Source organism: Ips typographus, linkage group LG15 (genome assembly GCF_016097725.1).
Source record: "Ips typographus isolate SLU linkage group LG15, UJ_Ityp_2.0, whole genome shotgun sequence".
Lineage (NCBI taxonomy): Eukaryota > Metazoa > Arthropoda > Insecta > Coleoptera > Curculionidae > Ips > Ips typographus.
This window is the reverse complement of record NC_138436.1, coordinates 6,138,654-6,161,428: the sequence shown is the minus strand read 5'-3', so window position 1 is coordinate 6,161,428 and position 22,775 is coordinate 6,138,654. Positions and strand designations below refer to the sequence as shown.

Below are 22,775 nucleotides of genomic sequence, written 5' to 3'. Positions count from 1 at the left end.
CAGTGTTAATAAATTATACGTCCACTATTTGAACAAGTATAGCAGTGAGTAAGCATTTTACTAACAATATCACTGAGAAAATCTTTTGCTTTGTGAAACAATGGTCGTTACAATAAACAAATAACAACTTATTGTCAAGTAATCAAAGCATACTGATCGAGAACAGGAGAGAAAAACTTCGTCAATATTAAGTGTTGGAGTCGATTATTATTGTTGGAAGAAACCATAAAAACCTGAGCTTATACACTGATAGGCAATTTACAATTTGAGGCAAACATAGTAATTTTGTGGTAGCTAGAAGAAATCCACGTATCATGACAGCACATGCCTAGAGTGGTGTAGAACAAAACAACTTGTTTTTAACAAAAGCCAAAGAATAAGTATCAAATGGTGCTGCAATTCTTACTTCGGTACAGTACCGTAGGTACCCAAAAGCGAATAATAATTCATAATTCGGGAGAAAATACATTGTCATGGTGACTGTGATGTCTCAAACCCCTTAGTTATTGTTTTGTTAGTGTGAGTTAATTTTATTTCTGAAAGAATTAAGTTTAAGACTTCTATTCATTTAATTGAAGTCAGAATTGTGGGATTAACAGATTAAAATGCTTCATATTAGTTTAGCAGTTTCTTTATCAAAAATTCAAAACAAAAAGTACTGACATCTTTTGGCGGTTTGATGTTGTAACAACGACCACCGTAGTAATTAATTGATGTGGAAAGTATTTACATCAGAATAATTTACTCCGAGTGTTGTTCTTCCTTAGGGTAACGTAGGAACGGCATTAAATTAGTTAAGCCAGTAACACACCAGAAGAAGACCATTAAATTTGTTAAGCCAAGAACACCCACATTTTCCCATGCCCAAGTTGACAATATGTATATTAAAGACTTTCTTGGTAAATCTGATTTAATTACGGTATTCTATTTACCCATACCGCAAATAGATGTGAAAAGTCCTAAACCACAATCTGAACTAAATAACACGACCTGAGATGGAATCTGCAGCCAATCAATAACTCGCGATGCTATTTGTTGGATAAACATTTAAATCAAACGGATGGATCACTATCCCACGGATTGTATCGTGGGTTGTACTAATGTTATTTTTTTCGGTTCATTAAGTTTTCAAAACGTTCAGTTTAATAATTATTATCGATTACGCTACGCAATTATTCAAAACGGTTCACTTACTACTAAACTGATTCAAACTACTTCTCATGCAAATATTTACTTAAGAAACAAGGCTGACAAACGAAAGCTACATGCATAAAACTCGATGATAATTTTTGTATTGAAATGAAAAATATTTGAGGAAGTTAAGTTTTAGCGATTAAATGGACTAGAACTAAACTTCTCGGGCAAATATTAACATAAGGAGTCAGGAGACTTCTTGTTCAAACAACTTATTAAGAATGCTGTATGTAAATGTACTGAAATGGCTTGCCCAAAAGGCAACTACAACGTTAAGATGTGTCCAAATTAGGCAATGCTTTTACACCACAGAAATTGAATTAAAGTGCTGCCTGACTATATACCGCATAAGATTTATAATTCGATTTTACTATTATTAAACTTGTTATGAAGGTATATAGGTAATGATCAATCAATATGGAATCAATTGAGTGACTAGTGATGGTTTTACATAGATGCATGACCTAGATGATCAACAAGTTGATTTGGCTTTTGAGGCATTAAAAACCTCATTATTATATAAAAAAAATTTCATTGAAATGGTTTTTCATTATGAAAATGTTATTATGTTATTATTCTCCTTATCTCTCCCTTGTTGAAGTAAAAGTTAAAATTTAGAAAAGGAAAGTGGAGCAAAGTTTCAAGCTTTATTCTATACCAAAAATCAACGTAAATTAAGATGACGTCACAAATTTCAAAAGTTTGCCAACATACTTGTGGTCCACCATATCCGACACAGTTTCTTAATGGATAAGCGTACAGAGTTCTCAGTTCAGACTGATAATTTGGTAAAAAAATGTTACAGAGTGACAATGTAGCATAAATAATGATAATATTTATATCAGAATATTTTAAATTTAGTCCCAAAAACACACTTCGTTTAAGTAGTGAGAAAAATGCAACACTTTTGCCATCCAGCCCACCATGCAATCTTTAGAAAGAAGTGACGTCATACAAATTTTGTTTAATTTTAGGTATACTTAATCATCTACACAGTAAACAATTGCCAAAAAATAATTAAAAAAAAACATATACCGAGTATTATTATTAGAAATTGTTTTACTGGTAAATACCAAAAAACAAAAAAATTTAGCCGGAATCATAATTTTAAAATATACTTGTTGAACATACCTGAAAGGTCGTGCACACGAGGTCTGATCTTCCTTTTAAAATTGTTGACTGGGATCTGCAAAATTAATAACGATGTACTTAATCTGTATGTGCAAGGGTTCTCAACAGGTTCTAAAAAAGTTCGGAACCGTAAACGAAAATTTCGAGAAAGGATAGTTCCAGAAGTAAAAGAAAAGAAAACGTTTTCCGTAAGGCAAACGAAAATAAACTCAAAATCACTTAGATACCTGTGGTACTGTTACTAAAAATTAAATAACCCTCAAATTGTAAGAGATTCAATTTGGTTTCTGTTTGTCCTGTTAAGATAAGCATATTATGTTCCATTATTAAATCTATAGTTTGTAATGTTAGCTTGCTGTGTTGACTTTATGAAAATGAACTAATTTTACTTTACACAGTTGTTTGTATTTTAGACACATTTATGGTATTTTAGACAATGGCCAACTGACATGACAAAAAGTACCAATAAAAACTTACTGTATCACATTAATTAATTGCTCACAAAAATGTAACAGGCAAAATAGTTTAACGGATTTTTGGTAAAACACAGAGGAAGTGGGTTTTTTCGATCAATGACTTAAACACAGTTACTTCCCAAAAGTGTAAAAAAACTATAATTTTCGTTAAAGATACGGTTCGCTGTGTTTACTGAATGAGTGTTATAAGCGATTAATTTAATGCCTTTTAAATGCTTTCGGTGTCAAACCGGTAAATACCGTATAAACATATAAAATATTGCCCGCTAATTTAAAAGTCGCAGTAGCAACGGTATTGGAGTTATTAGTAACGTTTATAATGGAATTTAAACCAGAACACGTACCGACAACACTCTTGCGTTTTTTTGTTAAATCACTTGTTATTAATTTTCTGATCATTGCCAATAAGGCTAGTTAAAAATGAAGAATTTATATTAAAAATAATTCATGCCAGTAGGTTAAACTTGTAAATTGTCTGAGCAAACACAGCGCATTGGAACATATTTGAAGTGTATATATTAGAAATGATTTACATAATTTCAGTTTCGAATAGTTACTAAGGAAATGCATTCTCTGTCACGAGTACTCTTAACTTCAACTCGTTTGGCTTTGTTGGTGTTTTGTGTGTGCAGGAAGAACCCCGCAAACAAACAAGGCTTGTTGCTAAAAGTTTATTTTTAATGACTTGTTCCAAGTTTAAGTGTACAAAACAGTTTTAACTGTTATTTAACAGGGCCTTATTGATTCATTTTGCCAACATGTTGCTGCACAATCTGTTTTGCTTCAAATTACGTACAATCTTATTATGTACATATAACCACATCGAGAGTATTATCGACACGAAGCTGCGCCAGCTCCATTAGTTACAATTTTTTTTCATTCCCCGTCTGGTCTATCTAGTCTATCCTTTAACAGTTAACATCTTCCACTATAAGCTGTTGCATAATCAGTACTTGTATATATAAATAGCTATTTATGTAACCAGTTACGAAAAGATCGATTTTGTGTAACGAATGAATGTTTGTAGGGCGAGCGCAGCAAGGTCCTACAATTTGAATGAGAATATTGATGATTTTCGAATTTTTTCGAAACGAGTTGCATACATAATTTTTTCTAATTTTGACCAAAAAGCTGTGAAAACCATCTTTTAAAGTGATTTAACACAAATATTCAATTTCACACGGAAATGCATAAAAACAGGGAGTGATGAAATGAACATTTCATAACTAGTTACATAAAGTAAAACGTTTTGTCACTCTAATCAGTTTTGAAAAGTGTCACTTTATATGCCAAAATTAGAAAAATATATATATGTACTTGTACTGGGAATATTAAGTCATATAGTTATTTTAATAGAATTAAGTTGCAGTTAATTCCACAGCTTTAACGACAGCTTCCTAGTTTCCGGAATTTTTGCATTCGCTTTTATTACTTCCTCAACCTTAACAGTATTCTGATAATGTGCTTCAGTATTGAAAAATAAAGGAAAGTTAATTATGCTCTTCGGTAGTAAAATTGATTTGTCGAGTATTGATAATAAATAAACTATTACAAACTAATAACTTCTTTTTGGCAGTTCACTATAGATTTATCTAGTAATTACAAGATTAATAATCCAATAAAAGCCAGTAAAGGATGTTACTGCTAATAAAAATTGGCGTGATTAGAAGAAACATTTTCCATCATCAACCCGCTTACAACAAATAGCGAGTCATTATAGCAAACATCAAACATATGCTACACCAAAAACAATTAGCAGAGTGAAGTAGGATGAAATAAATTAATAATCGCTCGAGCGCCAATTTTGTGACGCTATTTATTCGAGAGTTCTAATTAAAGTGTGTTTTAGAACCAAAGTTATTGAGAATTGCCTCGGGCGCACACACAATTCAACACAATTCGTATGCCTTGGTAGCTTTTAAACAGCTGGAGACAAAGTTTTCGTCAATTTGTGGTAACACTGGTTCAGGTGGGGACAACGCTAATAAAAGCCAAAAGTACCAATCAACTAACGTTTGATAATAATAATAATAATAATAATAATACTCTTTATTTCAAATATGAGTTTTACATAAATGAAATAGCGTCATATGTTTCACAATAATTAAACAATCCGTGGACTTATTTTATTTAAGTTATTTACAATTTTGGTTACAGGTTTTGACAATATTCCTTTAAGTTATAAGGCTCTAGTTCTATTAGGTAATTTTTAATCGCCTTTTTGAATACTTTTTCGCATGTTATCATTTTAATACGTTCAGGTAGTACGTTATACAATTTTACGCATCTGTAATAAGGGCATTTTTCGGATAACGTTAGATGATGTTTTGGGTAATTTGCATTTAAGTTTCTAGTTCTACAATCCTGGTTATAAGGAAACTGAAACAGATTTGTTCTATTTTTAAAGAAGAACATAATACATTCGTATATATACCAGGTGTCCAAGAGCACCCTGGACATAGGAGATTAACGCGGGAAAATGGTTTTGATTTTTTTGCGCCTGTACCCGTTCTATTTAATGGAAAAACTCTTTAGATAATAGTTGTAGAGCACATTTTCGGCTTGTAATTTTTTAAATACCGTAGATTTGACCATTAAGACAAAAAACGGATCTAAAATTCGGAAATTTTAAATCTTGCGCCAAGCGGTCGTTAAGGAAAGTTTATATCCGGTCGTGCTACCAACCTTTCAAAATCATAGCAAATCGCTGTCAGTCATTCTGTAATCAAAACATTCAAAACAAGTTTATTTAGTAATAATTTTGAGTTACTACCTACATAATGCAAAGAAAATAAAAACAAATCGTGATAAAAATACTTTATCAGTAACCACAGACCAAAAATCTGGTAAGTTGCGTTTATAACCTCATTCAATGTCTCTACTCAACTTGTTTCCTTTGTAGCAAAATTCTTTAAGAAAACACTGGTTTTGCTTGCAAATATTTAATGAGGATGACCGAATCACCTATCTCAAGCCTCTATCACCTATCTCAAGTAACTCGATGTGTAATTCGAGTTCACATTTGATTAGTAAAGGTATGTCCTGTGAAATGGTATATTGAATTAGAAGCAAGTTGTTTCTCTTTAGAGACTTTCAATCACTACATTTCACCTACCTTTGCTAATTTGAAACTCCACTATTATCCAAACAAACATTAGGTTAGTAAGACAAAGTTGTTTTTAGCATAGCTTGTATGATTAAAGGTTCACCCACTCACACTCAATCTGTAATGTGGTAAGACTAGTTTTCTTTGCCACCTATTGTACCTAAGCTTTTCACTTGAAGAAAATGTATACTTCCTTACCTACCGTACCTTGAACTGTGAATAAATAATTAATACAAACATTCAGTGTACAAAGTTTTATTTGGAACAATTGAGTGTGTGGAAAAAAGAACACAATTATAATGTTAATACCTCAACCTAGAATAGAACAGCTCATGTAGATAGCTCAATTGAAAAGTTGGTTTTTTGACAATACCTACCCATATACAAAAACTTTTATCACCTGACTGATAATTTCACTGTGTAAGTCCATATTCTGTTCCTAGAAGGGGTTTCTCAGAGGTCTTATAGCCAGTTTAAGATTATTCACATTTCACAGTCACATCAAATTTTGAGATTTAAGTCAGATATCAACACTGAATCATTTTAAGTTTTAGTTGCAACACTGATGAAAACCCTCGCTGATGATAGTCCATGAAGTTAAGCACATTGAAGCTAAATCACACCACTTTTGAAGGGAGTATTTGGCCCCTTTGTTGTTGTCCCTGTACAGTAGGAAACTTAGCTTCAAAGATCTGGCTTCATTGTCCACTGTTTTCATCATTTTAAATCGTTTGGTAGTGTTATGTAGAGGCTTGAGGTAGGTGATTTATTTTATATATCACCTACTATCGATAATTTTATCCTTATTAAATATTTGGAAGCAAAACCAGTGTTTTCTTAAAGAGCTTTGCTACAAAGTAATTAAGTTGAATAGAGACATTGAATGAGGTTATAAATGCAACTTACCAGATTTTTGGGCTGTGGCTACTGATAAAGTATTTTTATCACGATTTATTTTTATTTTCTTTGCCTTATGTGGGTAGTAACTCAAAATCATTACTAAATAAACTTGTTTTGAATGTTTTGATTACAGAATGACTAACAGCGATTGGTTATGATTTTGAAAGGTTGGTAGCCCGGCCGGATATAAACTTTCCTTAACGACCGCTTGGCGCGAGATTTAAAATTTCCGAATTTTAGATCCGTTTTTCGACTTAATGGTTAAACCTACGGTATTGAAAAATGAATTTAGTTTAATTACAAGTTGATAGCCGAAAATGTGCTCTACAAATTTTATCTAACGCGTTTTTCCAGTAAATGAGCCGTACAGGCGCAAAAAAATCAAAACCGTTTTCCCATGTTAATCTCCTATGTCCAGGGTGCTCTTGGACACCTGGTATATCCCAAATACCGTCAAAACTCTCAAAGATCTAAACACTGTCCTACAGCTCTGCAAATAGCCCATCTTTTTAATTAATCTTATGATCCTCTTTTGGACTACAAACACATTTTGCATCCTATTACTACAGCCCCACATAATAATACCATATCGCAAAACTGATTCAAAAATACAATAACTAGCAGAATTCAATTTATTTACTGTTAATCTAATTTGTTCTGCCCAGTCCAGATGTTCATTTAGCCATATTCCTAATAATTGAGCATTTTCAGAAAATTTTATTTTTATGTTGATCAACTTCATGTGTTCTGGTTTATTTATTGCTGTTTGTTTAGTTCTAAAAAATAATATTTAATTTTTCTTGTGTTCAAGAGTTTTCTGTGTTCAAGAGTAATTTGTTCATGGCAAACCAATTGTTTACCAAACCAAAGAAATCTTGTGCATTTTTTATGACATTTTCAATTTTTTTGTCCCCAGCAATTAGGGTGGTGTCATCAGCATAATTTATTATTTGTCTATGGGGCGGACTACTCAGTGAGCTAATGTCGTTTATAAAAATGATGAACAGAACCGGTCCAAGAATGCTTCCCTGTGCAATTCCTACTCTACTTGTTAAGGTTGTCGATAAGTACTTTTCCCTATTTTTTTTGACCTGCACATTACCCCGGATCTTTCCAACTTAGAAAGAAGTAAATGTCGATCCAAACAATTATAAGCCTTTGATAAGTCCAACAACATTCCAATTACCAACTTTTTATCTTCTAGCTGGTTTAAAATAGCCTGCATCAGATCGAATAAAGCAGTTTGTGTCGATTTGCCTTTTTGAAAACCATGCTGTTGATTATTCAATAATTAATACATTTTAAAAAAATCTGTGAGTCTAGAGTTCACTGCACTTTCAAAAATTTTTGAGAAGCTCGGCAAGAGACTAATTGGCCTATAATTGTTTAAATCTTCAGGGTCTCTTGCTGTTCAGTCCAGACACAGGCAATGTTATTTTTGCCAGTGCATGTGATGGATGGGGTTTTACAACCAAAGACATTTGCCGCATAATAATAGATAAAGTGAAAAATGAGACAGTAGAGACCCTTAAGTCAAGAAAATGTGGAATTTTGATTTTTGGGTGGACTCTCAAGGCAACGTCAAGTCTGGAGCCGTGACAAAACAAACGACAAACATATTTTCACAGTTTTGTCTTCGCAGTATTCTACAAGTCTATCAGACGGTTGCTATCAAGATGGATAAAACCGATCTACCTAAAGTCTTGAAGACACTAAAAATAACGAATCCAACGCGAGAAATGCTGTTTACGACCAGTGGCAGGCAACAAGTGAAATTACTTCTGTCTACTTGGAGTCCTCTTGCTAAAAAAGTATTTCTTCAAACATTAAATGTAATTCCCTCATCTAAAGAGATAAATTTACCTACTTGAATTCATGTGTAGAAAGCTTTATGCCCTACCTTAAACGATTTGATATAGACTGTCCAACCTATTGCTACGTTTCAAAGCTATTTTCGGTTGGTAAGCTGTCTTTGGAAAAGGAGGCTTTTATTAACGTCGTATATTAATTAATATACCAGGTGTCCAAGGGCACCCTGGACATAGGAGATTAACATGGGAAAACCGTTTTGATTTTTTTGCGCCTGTACGGTTGATTTGATTGAAAAATCGTAATAATGATTTGAGTAAACATTGTGCCATGGAATGACTGTCTAGTTTTTTCTATTTTTTATTCTAACATTGTAAAAAATAGGTTTCAATTTGGCTGTATGCTGCATTTCTAGTTATGGAGCCTTTTAGAGAAATAAGGGCCAAACTTCAAAAAACTGGGAGACTTATATCTTAGAACAGGTACTACATGATTTCCAAACCACAAATTCATCTTAACTTTGTAATGTATTCTGTAAATATTCAAGATAATTTGTTTGTTGAGCAAACTAGATTGAAACTCACTATCGAGTTTACTATTTTGTAAATCACAACTAAATCGAATTTTTTTTTCAAAATGAAGTTTATGAACTTATGGACATAAAATAGTTTTCTTCTCAGTTTTCGTAATATTATTTTTAGTTATAAATAAAGTTTGAAGTCAAGATTGGGGGTGGGGAGCTGGGTATTTTTTTTTCTTTCTGCAATATAAGGTAAAAAAACTCTTTTATATACTTTTCTTAATTTAATTATCCGAACGTGTTAATTATTTTACAGTTTATTCGCCCCGTTTTAATGTTTAAATAATCTCAATCAATGGGGTGTCTATCCCTGTATAGAAAGACAGCATTACTTTAATTTTATTAAGTAACATTTAAGCTCGCATTTAAGGAACCTATGTCCTTCGCCATTGTTCACTTTGTGAGTTCACCTTTGTAGAATGTTAATTTTCTAGCTCCTGATGATGGACATGTCTATGTCCGAAACCAGTCGAGCGCGCCCCCTTTAATTAGTAGGTTATAATAAATTTATAGTGGCGAAGACTGTGTGCCATTCCGCACCCTGTATAAAAAAAGTTGCTAAATATTCAAGAATATGCGTTATATGATAAATAGTAAATACCATGAGCAGTCTCACAAAATGTCAAAAACAGGTGTTAATCTATTTTTAAAAAACCAAATCTTATAAAATTTTGATTAAAACATAAAGATTTGTTGTAAAAATATCTGGGATAATATTGACACAATTCTGAAGATACAAATTGAGTTATTATAGATTAACTGTAACCAAAAATATTTTAAATAAATAAAATTCTATCTAATATGGCATCCCCAAAACAAAAACCTTAAAACTGATGATGGTTGTCAAAAACAGGTACTTTTTATGTCATTTATGATAATGCCATGTTGCAAAGGAAAAAAAGTGGCACCAAAAAGACTGGAAGAAAGACCCAAAAGATTGGGATAAATTAACATCAATCAGAGCATTAATCAACAATTGATTAGGAAGGCAGAGTGAATTCCATGATGTCATTCAACATGATCACATGCTCATTGGTTAGAAAAAGTCAATGATGTCTCATGAAGAAGTGTCAAGTAATAATGGAGAATTGTTTAAATGTAATTTTTTCAAGAGACTCTTTATTAAAACATAATTGAATCTGAAATTTGATATTGTCACATTGTAGAGAAGGAAAAGTGGCAATGGTAATTTTACCAAAAAAAATAAGTAAAAATTAAAACCTAATTTCCAATATTTTGGTTTTTTTTTTGGGATATCTCCGAAAGTACTAAAAATTTTCTAATATTTAACATTTTATTCGACTTTAAATTGCTCAATTTTGCCCCGATTTAAACTTTCTTTTACCTATTTCTTTAAATAACCAAAATCATGATGAGCCTCAAAGAATGGGCACCCTGTAAACACAAAAAAATAAAATCAGTTTACAAACTAACAGCAATTTCTCATATACTGAGTATTCCAAATGTTTTAGAAATGTCTTAATAAAGCAGCTATAAGTTTCTGACAAAAGACCTTGTGTTTGCCAGAAGCTATATAGCTGCAGTAAAAAAATGTTTATATAGGTACTATGTAAGGTTAAGAATCCCAAAAAAAAATATCTCCTGATAGTCATTGAAAATTTTTATAAAGTAGGGCTTTGAACACACCACATTTGGTTTTAATATAATTGTTACTAATATAACATTACCTTTTCTTAATACTTTAGGTGATTTTTCTTTTAAACCAAGGTTTAAACTTTATCAAAGAACAACCAGTTTTATTTTTGGCCAAATGCCTGATAAAATCAAATTAGAATGTGGATTACACTCAGATTAGAAATTCGAAATGAAAATACATCAGTTATTATTAGAATTTGCTTATTTTTGTAAGTCCTTCTAATGTTTTCTTCTATGCACCATAACAGAGCATATATTTCCGTTTGAAAAACTGTGGCGTGTTTTCCTAGTGGTATGCTGATGCTTACCTTAGGTCTCTCGCCATAAACTCCTGCACCACTTCCCCTTTCCTGTTTAGATCCATCTGTGAACCATATTAGACAGTCCTGGGTCAGTTTTTTCACATTATTTACCCAGAATTTTTGATCCAGTATTACCTCAAATTTCCTCTGAATGTGATATTTAGGACACATGTAATCCGATCTCATTTCAAGAATTGGATCCCTTACTGTGTTCCAAATTGATGTTGTACCTGTCGTTGTTATGTTCCCCGGCAGGTCAATCAAGTCCCGGAGCCTTTGGTAAGCACATCTTGCCTCCCCTAAAATTATTAGGTCCAGTGGAGGCAGGTCTAATATAGCTTCCATGCTCGCAGTAGGAGTGGTTCTTATTGCACCAGTTATGCCTAGACAGGCCATTCGTTGAATCCTCTCTAGTTTGTGTATCGCAGTGTTTTACATGACTTTTGGCCACCAGCTTACAGCTGCGTAAGTTATTGCTGGTCTGATCACCCTGGTGTACACCCAGTGCACCATACCAGGTCTGAGACCCCATGTTTTTCCATACATTCGTCTAACCATTGCAAATGTGGTTACCGATTTGTTTATGACCTTTTCCAGATGCTGGTTCCAGGTTAGTTTTGAGTCTAGGATGACTCCTAAATACTTAACCTCTCCCTTGAATGTTAACTCTTCACCATGAAGATAAATTGGTCCAATTCCATCCAATTTTCCTTCTGGTAAATGAGACGATGGTGGCTTTTGTGGGGTTTATATTCAGCCCTTCACTTGCAGTCCATCTTGCTACAGTATTTAGGGACATCTGCATCCTTTCCCGTACTGTACTTGTGAACTTCCCTTTCACCATGATAACTATGTCGTCGGCATATCCATTAACATGGAAGCCTTCCCTGCTCAGCTTATTGAGCAGTCCGTCAACGACAAGGTTCCCTAGGATAGGCGATAGGTTACCACCCTGGGGACATCCTCCAGCTACTTGCACTGAAAGACTTTCACCCATGAGTGAAGAGTGTACCAATCTGTTTTTGAGCATGCCCTTGATCCACCTGCAGCAGGTGTCATCAAGTCCTCTTTCTTTGGCTGCCGTGATGATTGATTTAAAAGAGGTATTATCAAAAGCACCTTCTATATCCAAGAAGGCACCCAATGTTATCTCTTTGTTTTCCAGGCCTTGTTCCAGTCGATGTACAACCTGGAAAAGCGCTGTTTCTGTTGACTTGCCTGTTGTGTACGCATATTGGTCTTGGTGTAGTGGTCTATTTACTAAAACACCATCCCTTATATGTCTGTCCACCAGTTTTTCCAATGTTTTTAAAATAAATGACATGAGACTGATTGGTCTAAATGATTTAGCCAGGTCGGATGGTCTCCCTGCTTTGGGTATGAAAATCGCCCTAACTTGCCTCCAGTTCATTGGAATATGTCCTAGTGCTAAGCTAGCTCTTAGAACATTGGTTAGTTTGCTAGTGAGCAAGTCTGTTCCTTGCTGTAGCATTATGGGTAGTATTCCGTCAGGTCCCGGTGATTTATACGGTTCAAACGAATTTATTGCCCATTTTACTTTGTCATAGGTCACCACTTGTGAGGCTACCTTCCAGTCGCTTCTGGAGGCTTTTTTGCAAGTCTCCAGGCCTTCAGTTACTGAAAGTTCCTCTGTGATTGTTGAGCCAGGAAAGTGTACCCTGAAAAGTTCTTCCAAGGTGTCTTTGCCTGACTTTGTGTATTCTCCACTCGGAGTTTTTATATTGCTTATCACATTTTGGAAGTTCTTAGATAGGATTCGTTGAAGTCTGGCGCATTCTGGAGTGCTATCAATATCCTCACAGTGCCTTCTCCAGGAGTCATATTTAGCCTTCCTGAGTGATTTATTGTAGTTTACTAAGCACTCTCTGTACTGTTCCCAGAGTCCTGTCTTTTTTGCCTTATTGTAAAGTTGTCTTACTTTCTTCCTCTTAGCCGCTAGGTCATTATTCCACCAGACAACATTTCTGTTGGATACCCTATGGATAAGAGGACAGTTGTTCTCATATGCGTTTATTACTGCAGTCTGTAAATCTCCTGCAGCTTTTTCTAGGCTTATCACATTTTTTATTTTGGTTTCAACGCTTTGAATGTTTGAAAACAAGTCTGTCCTAAAGGATTCCCAGTTAGTTTTCCGAGCGTTGCGATACGTTTCAGTAGTTCGTTGCATGCCGCTAAGCCCAAAGCATATGTATCTATGATCTGAACTACTTACCCTTTCTGACACATGCCACTTGCTTACAATATTGCTTGCAAATGTGCTAGCCAGTGTAATGTCAATCACTTCCTGCCTTCGAGTATTTACGAAGGTAGGTCTGTTACCAACGTTCATTATGTCTAAGTTATTTGCCATAATGAATCTTAAAAGTGACTCACCTCTTTTATTGATGTTGGTACTGCCCCAGTACGTGTGGTGTGCGTTTGCATCACAACCAATGATGAGGTGTGATCCACTACCTCTGCATCTCATCACTAGCCTTTCAACGTCTCTGGTTGGAGGTGGTTCAGGGACGTCATAGGGAAGGTAGGCTGATCCAAGAGTTAACTCCCCCGGCCCCTCTCCCTGTGATACCCTTATTTTAACAGCTACTAAGTCCACAGAAAGTAGAACAGAAATCTGTCAGTGGAAGTAGCTTTATGCCTTTTTTTATATAAATACAGGTTCGGGGAGCCTCGTTGGATCTACAGTAAATTAGTTCGCCGCCAGTCCCCCCCAAACCTTTAACCTCACCTTTGTATGTCCATGGTTCCTGGATGAGTGCTATGTCCCAGTCTACCAACAGCACCTGAAGGGCTGCTGTTGCCGCCCTACTGTGCTGCAGGTTTATCTGAGCTACCCTCAGCTCTGCCCACGTTTTCTGCGCTTTTACTGGCTTCCAGAGGCTTAAAGGTTACCCTTCCTAGCCCCCAGTACGCTTTCAAGCCATTTTTCCTCAGGTTCTTTTCAGATCCCTGATCCACCGAAAAAGCCGTGGTTTGCCCCTTCTCTGCCTGCTTCTTACTAAGCAGCATCCAGTCTGCCGTATTTAGCCCTGGATTTTGGAGACTGAGGCGTTTCCTGACCTTGTCTTCGTCCACAAGTTCTGGTATCCAGACAGTGAACCTAGGCCTCTTAGGAAGGTCTGCTGCCTTGACCACAGTCAGTTCAGCTCCCTCCCACAAAGGTCCCAGGCCTTGCACCGTCCCCAATAGCCAGTTCCGGGTTGTCTCGTTTGCGCATGTCATCGTGATGACGCCACACACAAACTTTGACCCCAGGAATTGTGGAGGTTGTTCCCCTGGCTGTATGTTGTCAACAGCCTCCAGAACCTTCCCCTGAATCAGGTCCGCCTGGTCCTGAGTAAGGGTCCCGTCCGGGTGCCGCCTGTGGACAACAGCCATCTTGTGCCCGGAGGCTACGTCACTGTAAGTACCAGTCCGTTCGTGAGAACCCCTGGACTTTTTGGCGTTCCTCCCAAGCGAGGGCGGCGTGGTCGAGTCTGAAAGTGGTCTCTTTTTAGCCCCGCTTCCACTCGCCACCTCCTCACCTTTCTCTTTAGGAATTTCTTCCTTTTTGCGAGGACGTTTCCGCGGGTTTTCCGCGGTCCACGTACCCTCAGCGATTTTTTTCTGCTTGGTAAGCTTTTTTCGCTGGGCCCCCGAGAGCTTCTTGGTTTTTAGGTTCATCGAGGTGACCCTTTCCACCAAGTCTTTCTCACTTGTCCCAGTTTTTTCAGCAGTCTCGTTGCTAGACGTCTGCTCTGAGGTGCTTGGCAAGTCCATGTCCGAAGACATCTCTTGCTCCAGCTAAAGTTTAAACCTTGGTTTAAAAGAAAAATCACCTGAAGTATTAAGAAAAGGTAATGTTATATTAGTAACAATTATATTAAAACCAAATGTGGTGTGTTCAAAGCCCTACTTTATAAAAATTTTCAATGACTATCAGGAGATATTTTTTTTTTGGGATTCTTAACTTTACATAGTACATATATAAACATTTTTTTACTGCAGCTATATAGCTTCTGGCAAACACAAGGTCTTTTGTCAAAAACTTATAGCTGCTTTATTAAGACCTTTCTAAAACATTTGGAATACTCAGTATATGAGAAATTTGCTGTTAGTTTGTAAACTGATTTTATTTTTTTGTGTTTACAGGGTGCCCATTCTTTGAGACTCATCATGGGGATTTTGGTTATTTAAAGAAATAGGTACAAGAAAGTTTAAATTGGGGCAAAATTGAGCAATTTAAAGTCGAATAAAATGTTAAATATTAGAAAATTTTTAGTACTTTTGGAGATATCCCAAAAAAAAAACCAAAATATTGGAAATTAGGTTTTAACTTTTACTTATTTCTTTGGTAAGATTACCATTGCCACTTTTCCTCCTCTACAATGTGACAATATCAAATTTCAGATTCAATTATGTTTTAATAAAGAGTCTCTTGAAAAAATTACATTTAAACAATTCTCCATTATTACTTGACACTTCTTCATGAGACATCATTGACTTTTTCTAACCAATGAGCATGTGACCCTGTTGAATGACATCATGGAATTCACTCTGCCTTCCTAATCAATTGTTGATTAATGCTCTGATTGATGTTAATTTATTCCAATCTTTTGGGTCTTTCTTCCAGTCTTTTTGGTGCCACTTTTTTTCCTTTGCCACATGGCATTATCATAAATGACATAAAAAGTCCCTGTTTTTGACAACCATCATCAGTTTTAAGGTTTTTGTTTTGGGGATGCCATATTAGATAGAATTTTATTTATTTAAAATATTTTTGGTTACGGTTAAGCTATAATAACTCAATTTGTATCTTCACAATTGTGTCAATATTATCCGAGATATTTTTACAACAAATCTTTATGTTTTAATCAAAATTTTATAAGGTTTGGTTTTTTAAAAATAGATTAACACCTGTTTTGGACATTTTGTGAGACTGCTCATGGTATTTACTATTTATCATATAATGCATATTCTTGAATATTTAGCAACTTTATTTATACAGGGTGCGGAATGGCACACAGTCTTCGCCACTATAAATTTATTATAACCTACTAATTAAAGGGCTCGACTGGTTTCGGACATAGACATGTCCATCATCAGGAGCTAGAAAATTAACATTCTACAAAGGTGAACTCACAAAGTGAACAATGGCGAAGGACATAGGTACCTTAAATGCGAGCTTAAATGTTACTTAATAAAATTAAAGTAATGCTGTCTTTCTATACAGGGATAGACAGCAAGACCCCCCATTGATTGATATTATTTAAACATTAAAACGGGGCGAATAAACTGTAAAATAATTAACTCGTTAGGATAATTAAATTAATAAAAGTATATGAAAGAGTTTCTTACCTTATACTGCAGAAGAAAAAAAAAACCAGCTTCCCACCCCCAATCTTGACTTCAAACTTTATTTATAACTAAAAGTAATATTACGAAAACTGAGAAGAAAACTATTTTATGTCCATATGTTCATAAACTTCATTTTGAAAAAAAAAAAATAGAATTTAGTTTTTTTACAAAATAGTAAACTCGATAGTGAGTTTCAATCTAGTTTGCTCAACAAACAAATTATCTTGAATATTTACAGAATACATTACAAAGTTAAGATGAATTTGTGGTTTGGAAATCATGTAGTACCTGTTCTGAGATATAAGTCTCCCAGTTTTTTGAAGTTTGGCCCTTATTTCTCTAAAAGGCTCCATAACTAGAAATGCAGCATAGAGCCAAATTGAAACCTATTTTTTACAATGTTAGAATAAAAAATAGAAAAAACTAGACAGTCATTCCATGGCACAATGTTTACTCAAATCAAGTAAAACTCCAACCATAAAATTGAATCAAAGTCAACTTTGCTTTTGCAGAAGACAGTTGTGGTATCACCTAACAACATTAATTAATAACATCGAGACATATTATTTTTAGTTATAAATAAAGTTACTAAATATTCAAGTATATGCATTATATGATAAATAGTAAATACCAAAATAAATACAATGAGCAGTCAAACAAAATGTCAAAAACAAGTGTTAACCTATTTTTCAAAAAACTTTGTTGAAAAAGATTGTTGTGAAAATATTGATACAATTGTGAAGATACAACATCAAATAAATCAGGAAAAACCCAAAAAAGTGCGATAAAGTACCATCTATCAACAATTGATTAGAAAGTCAGAGTGAATGGTTTGTGTCACATGCTCATTGGTTTGGAAAAATCAATGATGTCACATGAAGAAGGGTCAAGTGACTAAATAGAGAATTGTTGAGATGTTGTTTTTTTAAGAGAACCTTTATTAAAACGTAATTGGATCTGAAATTTGATATTGTTAGATTGTAGAGAAGGAAAAGTGGCAATGGTAAAAGGTCTTTTGTGTGCAGTTATCTTATCAAATAAATAAGTAAAAACTAAAAACTAATTTCCAATATTTCGTTTTTTTTTGGATATCTCCGAAGGTACTAACATTTTTTTAATATTTAAAGGGGCATTTTATTCGACTTTAAATTGCTCAATTTTGCCCCAATTTACACTTTCTTGTATATTTTCCAATAATTGATATCCCCATGGTGAGGGTCAAACAATTGGCACCCTGTAGGCACAAAAAAGTATAAATCAGCTAACAAACTAACAGCAATTTTTCATATACAGAGTATTCCAAATGTTCTAGAAATGTCTCAATAAAGCAGCTATAAGCTTCTGACAAAAGCAATGGCAAAAAACTTTATTTTTATCAGAAGGGGCAATGATAAAATTTTGATATACTAAGTAATGTTAAAAATCACAAAAAACAAGTATTAATAAAATAAATATACATTGTGACCCATTTAGAATGGAAACACCCCTATAAAATTTTAGGTTATTAACCGATTTCAATGATTTTTTTTTTGAAATAATATAATAAATAAAAAAATCGCAAATAAAAATTCTCCATTTTCTATCAAGAAAAAGTATCGTAATATGACCTGAAAACTGAAATAAATATTTAAAATTTTCTCCCGTAATAGACATTTAATTCCCAATTATTTAAAAAAAAAATCATTGAAATCGGTTAATAACCTAAAATTGTATAGGGGTGTTTCCATTCTAAATGGGTCACACTGTATAAGTATCTTTAAGTACTACATAGTTCATAGTTTACCATGACGCTATTTCCTTTGTATTAGTTGATAATGTAGATTGTACTCTATCCTAATCACAATTCGAAATAAAGACTGTTATTATTATTATTATTATTTGCAATAAAAATGTGTAAAATGGTAAATAGCAGGGGGACACAAAAAACAGTTTTTGCGGAAGAACTATGAATGAATGCTAGAAGATTTTACCAAGAGTAGTAAAACCTTGAAAAAGAACCAATACATCAGATTAAATAATAAAAAAAAAAATTTAACGACGAAATAAAAAGTTCTAGTAATTCTTGAACCCAGTCACTGAAGAACTTAGAAGGCAAATGGACGTGGTTGTTTCATCGAACCATGAGCCTTACTTAGAGACAAGTCCACAGCAAGTTTCATTAAAATCATTCTCCAAATATTTCCGAAAATAGAATTTTTTAAAAAGAAAAACACTTTTTTCTAATGACAATTACGTCAAATAGCCACCTTTCGATCTAAAGAATGCCACAGTACCCTTTTGATCATGTGCTTACTGGACAACCTGTATAAGAGTTTAACTAAATTCCTCAAGGTGACCAAGAGGGGTTATTAGACTTACTCTCTTTTAGAGGCCACCAGGATCGCCATAAAAAATGCTCCAACCGATGTCTGAACAAATAACGTAGCCAAGAACCAAAAGCCATGCAAGTAAAAAACCAAACACGATGATGAAATCGCCAGAACCATTTTCATAGATGTAAAAAGTAAAAAGTAGTAGTCCATGTTCCCACCATTGAATTGCCAATGTAAATGCCAACAAAAAACATAAAGTCGAGCATTTTGTATTTAAAACGACTTTGTGTTTTTTGTTTACACTTAGATTGTCACCGATGTTAGCTGTATGGACATCTCCAAAGCTGCTACCACACTAAACCCAAGTGAGGGAAAAACTATTATCGGAGTAAAAAAAACCGACCAAATATGTGAATTGCGGAAGATCAAAAAAGGTTAAAGTTTAAAATGTTAAAAACTGACCTAATAAGGGCGCTTAAGCGTTCGACTCCTTCAAATCCTGCAACCTGGCCAATTGATGGGGTTCTAACTCGTCAGGAATACTGGCTCTACCTCCTACCACCTGTTTGGGCGCGTCCGTATCAGCTGGTAACGGTGCTTGGCTCACCGAGTTTTCTGCTGTACTAGGTCCTGTTGTTTCTCCTATATCCCGAACACAAACATGGAAAACATATCACTCAATTTTGCTTTCATTAAGATATTATGTTTTAATGCATGCACTGTTCAAAAAAAAACTAAATAAAACAGAATTTTCTCAGCAGTTCTCTTGCGTAAAACTGAGGGTTGCCAGATCCTTGTCTAAATAAAAAATCCCCAAAAAAAATATTTTTTTTGGATTACAATTTGTTATTTTTGGATTTACATTTTGTCAATGTCTTTATACCTCCCCATTTCATTCAAACTGACATTTTTCTATCGTTAAAGATGACAGAGGTGTCCTTATTTAACACGTGCTAACTTGGTTACTATGTTAGCTAAAAGATTCATTCAAACGTCAAAATATAGCCTGTAATTTTGACCTTATTTTAACTAGACACAATTTTCTTTCAAAAGTTACAAATAACCGAGATATTTGATCGGAAATAGAGCAGTGCAAGTGAACAAGCTTCTTCTGACAGTTCGTTTCAAAACTCATCATTGCACTTTCCCTATCTTCATTAATTTTCTCTTTCTCTATTTCCTTCAAACTGGACATCTTTATTTTGTTTTTTCAAAAATTACAGGTGTCCTTATTTGACACGTTCTAACGTGGTTACTATGACAACTATAAATTTCATTTAAACGTCAAAATATACTCGGTAATGTTAGCATTCTTTCATCTCAGCACAATTTCATTTAAAAAATTACAAATTACCGTGACATTTAACGTGAAATACGAAAGTTAACTGAACTAGAAATATTGAAGGTGTAACAATTTGACAGCTCCTGACTTGGTTCCTATGACATTTAGGACGTTCGTTCAAACGTCAAAGTGTATCCCATAATTTTGACTTTCTTTTCACTAAACTCAATTTTCTTCCAGAGGTTACAAATAACCGAAATATTTGATCGGAAATAGAGCAGTGCAAGTGAACAAGCTTTTTAAAAATGTCATAATTTGACAGCTCCTAAGTTAGTTACTGTGAGAGTTAGAAAGTTCGTTTCAAAACTCTCATTGCACTTTCCTTATCTTCATTAATTTTATCCTTCTCTCTTTCCTTCAAACTGGACATCTTTATTTTCTTTCTTTGACTATGATAACTAGAAATTTCATTTAAATGTCAAAATATACTCTGTTTTATTTTCAAGACCAAGTTTTTATGAAGAAAGAACACTAATAGCTGATAAAAACCGGTTTAGAACACTGTAGTACACGCCAAATTTAAATATAGTGATGGGAAATTACAAATACTGTGTTTCTGGCAGTTCAAATTTTAAAACCGCTTTTCTCCCTGACTGTACCAAATTTCATCATGTTTTTTCAGGTTACTGGATAGTAAACTTAATGAGGATTCCAAAAATGTGCTTAAAACAGTAATTTTCTTACTCCAAGTGAGTTTTACAGGCAACTTTGTCTCTAACTGTCCTTTCAAACTGTGTTTCTGTCAGTTCCAGCTTTGATACCGCTTTTCTCCGTGGCTGTACCAAATCTTGTACTGTTTTTTCATGTTATTGGATAGACAATTTAACGAGAATTTCAAAAATATGCTTAATGTCCGTTTTCCCAATCATTGGCCAAGTTGATTTTAAGGACAGCTCAGTTAAGTTTAGTTTAGACTGCATTATTTTGCACCTAATCTGTCACATTCAAACCTCAACTTAGCTTAAGTTGTACTTTAAATCGACTTGGAAGTATCGGGGAAACAGGCATAAAACAGCCATTTTCTCACTCCAAGTGTGTTTTACAAGCAATTTTGTCTCATACTGTCAAATTGTGCTCAAATGTTGCAAAAATCAGGATTTAGAAAAGCTTTCTTGCAGTATTCGATACAAACCGTGTTTTTTAGATTTATGACAGTTATTTTGAGAGTGGTTACGTGACTGCCTAGCTATCCTTAGGTATTATCTTATTATCCTCCAAAAACCACCTGATATCTGTCACTAATGTCAAAACTATTAAAATTTTCATAGAATTTGCAAGAATTAAGGTGGATTCATAGTTCTGTCAAACTCATAACTTTCAAACTCATAAATTTACTAGTAAAATAGGTAAATTTCCTGTTTCAATTTTATTTTACCGTACATTACTTAAATACAAAACTTTAGATTTCACAGATTTTTCAGGTATAATGTGTCATAAACTGTCCCAAAAGGGCTGGTTTCGATTAGTAAGTGTTCGATTTCAAATTATTCCCCAGTTATTCCCCCTGGTAATACTCCGAAAAAATATAACCAAAGAAAAAAATATCCCTATTTTTTGAAGAAAATTCTTTATTCTGGCTACCCTGGTAAAATTGGTACTTTTCCATATTTTTCGTTAAAAATCAAAAATATTTCTTAATAATGACAAGAATTTTTATGGGGATTTGTAGCAATTGAAATTTGGCAACAAGCCTTTTACAATAAGAAATTTTGTAAATAAAAAAGGTTTTAACTTACCATCACTCCCAGTACTGCTACTAATAGCCAGCTGACCTGAATCCTGTGGAGTATCCTCCACTTCTTCAACTTCAACCTCCAAATCCCTACTCGACACTGTTTCTATTGGAGTCTCGTCAGGTTTTTTGTTTATCGGTTCTTTCAGCTGTAAATCACAATTTCAATTATTTACATTAACCCAGACCGATCCAACTAGCCTGGAGTGTATTGGGACATTACGACCCTATCGTCTTCCTCATCCTCCAAATCATCTTCGTCTTCCTCTTCGATGACGTCGTTCTGGTGGGTCACCACCGTTATTTCCTGTTGTTGCTCGTCAGGGGGCGGAAACGGTTGCTCCGGCTCCTCCATCATAGGCGTGGCAGCTGTGATTACGATTTGGGCCACGCCCAACGAGTCTCCGTCCGTTTCTCTAGGTTCGATAATTTCTTTTCCATCCTACGTGGAAGAGTCAGGAAAATGTGAAAAACTATGTGTGCAGGATCTTAGAAACAATAAAAGACAAACCAAGTAGTTGAAATTAAGTTATAGCAGTAGCACTTTTGGTGTCTTTTACAGTTTCCTTTTTGTGTATTAAAAGATTTGCCACTAATGACGGTAATTTCTGTTGTTTTATTATGCGCAATCAAATGATCTACTTTAGAAATAATTCAACATACCTCGTCGCTTATTTCAAGACTGGGAATTCCGATCGCTGTGCGTATGCAGGACAAAAATAGGATATATTAGGATTGGGAGAGTTACAAGCGCTTCCTGATGGGACTACATTGTCAAATTTCAAGTTATAGACACTATCCTGAAGTTAAAACAGCATTATGATAGTGTATCAGTAATTTGGCAACAAAATTTCTATACACTTTATAATTCAGTTAT

The 22,775-nt window shown here is 34.3% G+C and overlaps 3 protein-coding genes across 3 annotated transcripts in view; 1 reads left to right on the top strand and 2 right to left on the bottom strand.

Moving 5' to 3' along the window:
* LOC145738500 (protein nervous wreck-like) overlaps window positions 1-22,775 on the bottom strand; it is a 64,679-nt gene that overhangs the window by 18,370 nt on the left and 23,534 nt on the right. The window contains 4 exon segments of the mRNA XM_081993342.1: window positions 19,287-19,466; window positions 21,903-21,978; window positions 22,122-22,340; window positions 22,562-22,596. Of these exon segments, the coding sequence (XP_081849468.1) occupies window positions 19,300-19,466; window positions 21,903-21,978; window positions 22,122-22,340; window positions 22,562-22,596 (497 nt within the window). The 3' untranslated portion in view covers window positions 19,287-19,299.
* On the top strand, window positions 11,929-12,486 carry LOC145738499 (uncharacterized). The gene is made up of 2 exons (XM_081993341.1): window positions 11,929-12,257; window positions 12,320-12,486. Exons 1-2 carry the CDS (start codon window positions 11,997-11,999, stop codon window positions 12,365-12,367), a joined length of 309 nt encoding a protein of 102 aa, XP_081849467.1. The 5' UTR covers window positions 11,929-11,996; the 3' UTR covers window positions 12,368-12,486.
* On the bottom strand, window positions 13,660-14,945 carry LOC145738498 (uncharacterized). The gene has a single exon (XM_081993339.1). It carries the CDS (start codon window positions 14,932-14,934, stop codon window positions 13,981-13,983), a length of 954 nt encoding a protein of 317 aa, XP_081849465.1. The 5' UTR covers window positions 14,935-14,945; the 3' UTR covers window positions 13,660-13,980.

Excerpts from the sequence above, each read along its gene's own strand:
- LOC145738499 (XM_081993341.1), top strand. The coding sequence starts at position 11,997 with ATGATAACTATGTCGTCGGCATATCCATTAACATGGAAGCCTTCCCTG. Across the intron at positions 12,258-12,319 it reads TGATGATTGATTTAAAAGAG|GCCTTGTTCCAGTCGATGTA; the intron begins GTATTATCAAAA and ends TTTGTTTTCCAG.
- LOC145738498 (XM_081993339.1), bottom strand. The coding sequence starts at position 14,934 with ATGGACTTGCCAAGCACCTCAGAGCAGACGTCTAGCAACGAGACTGCT.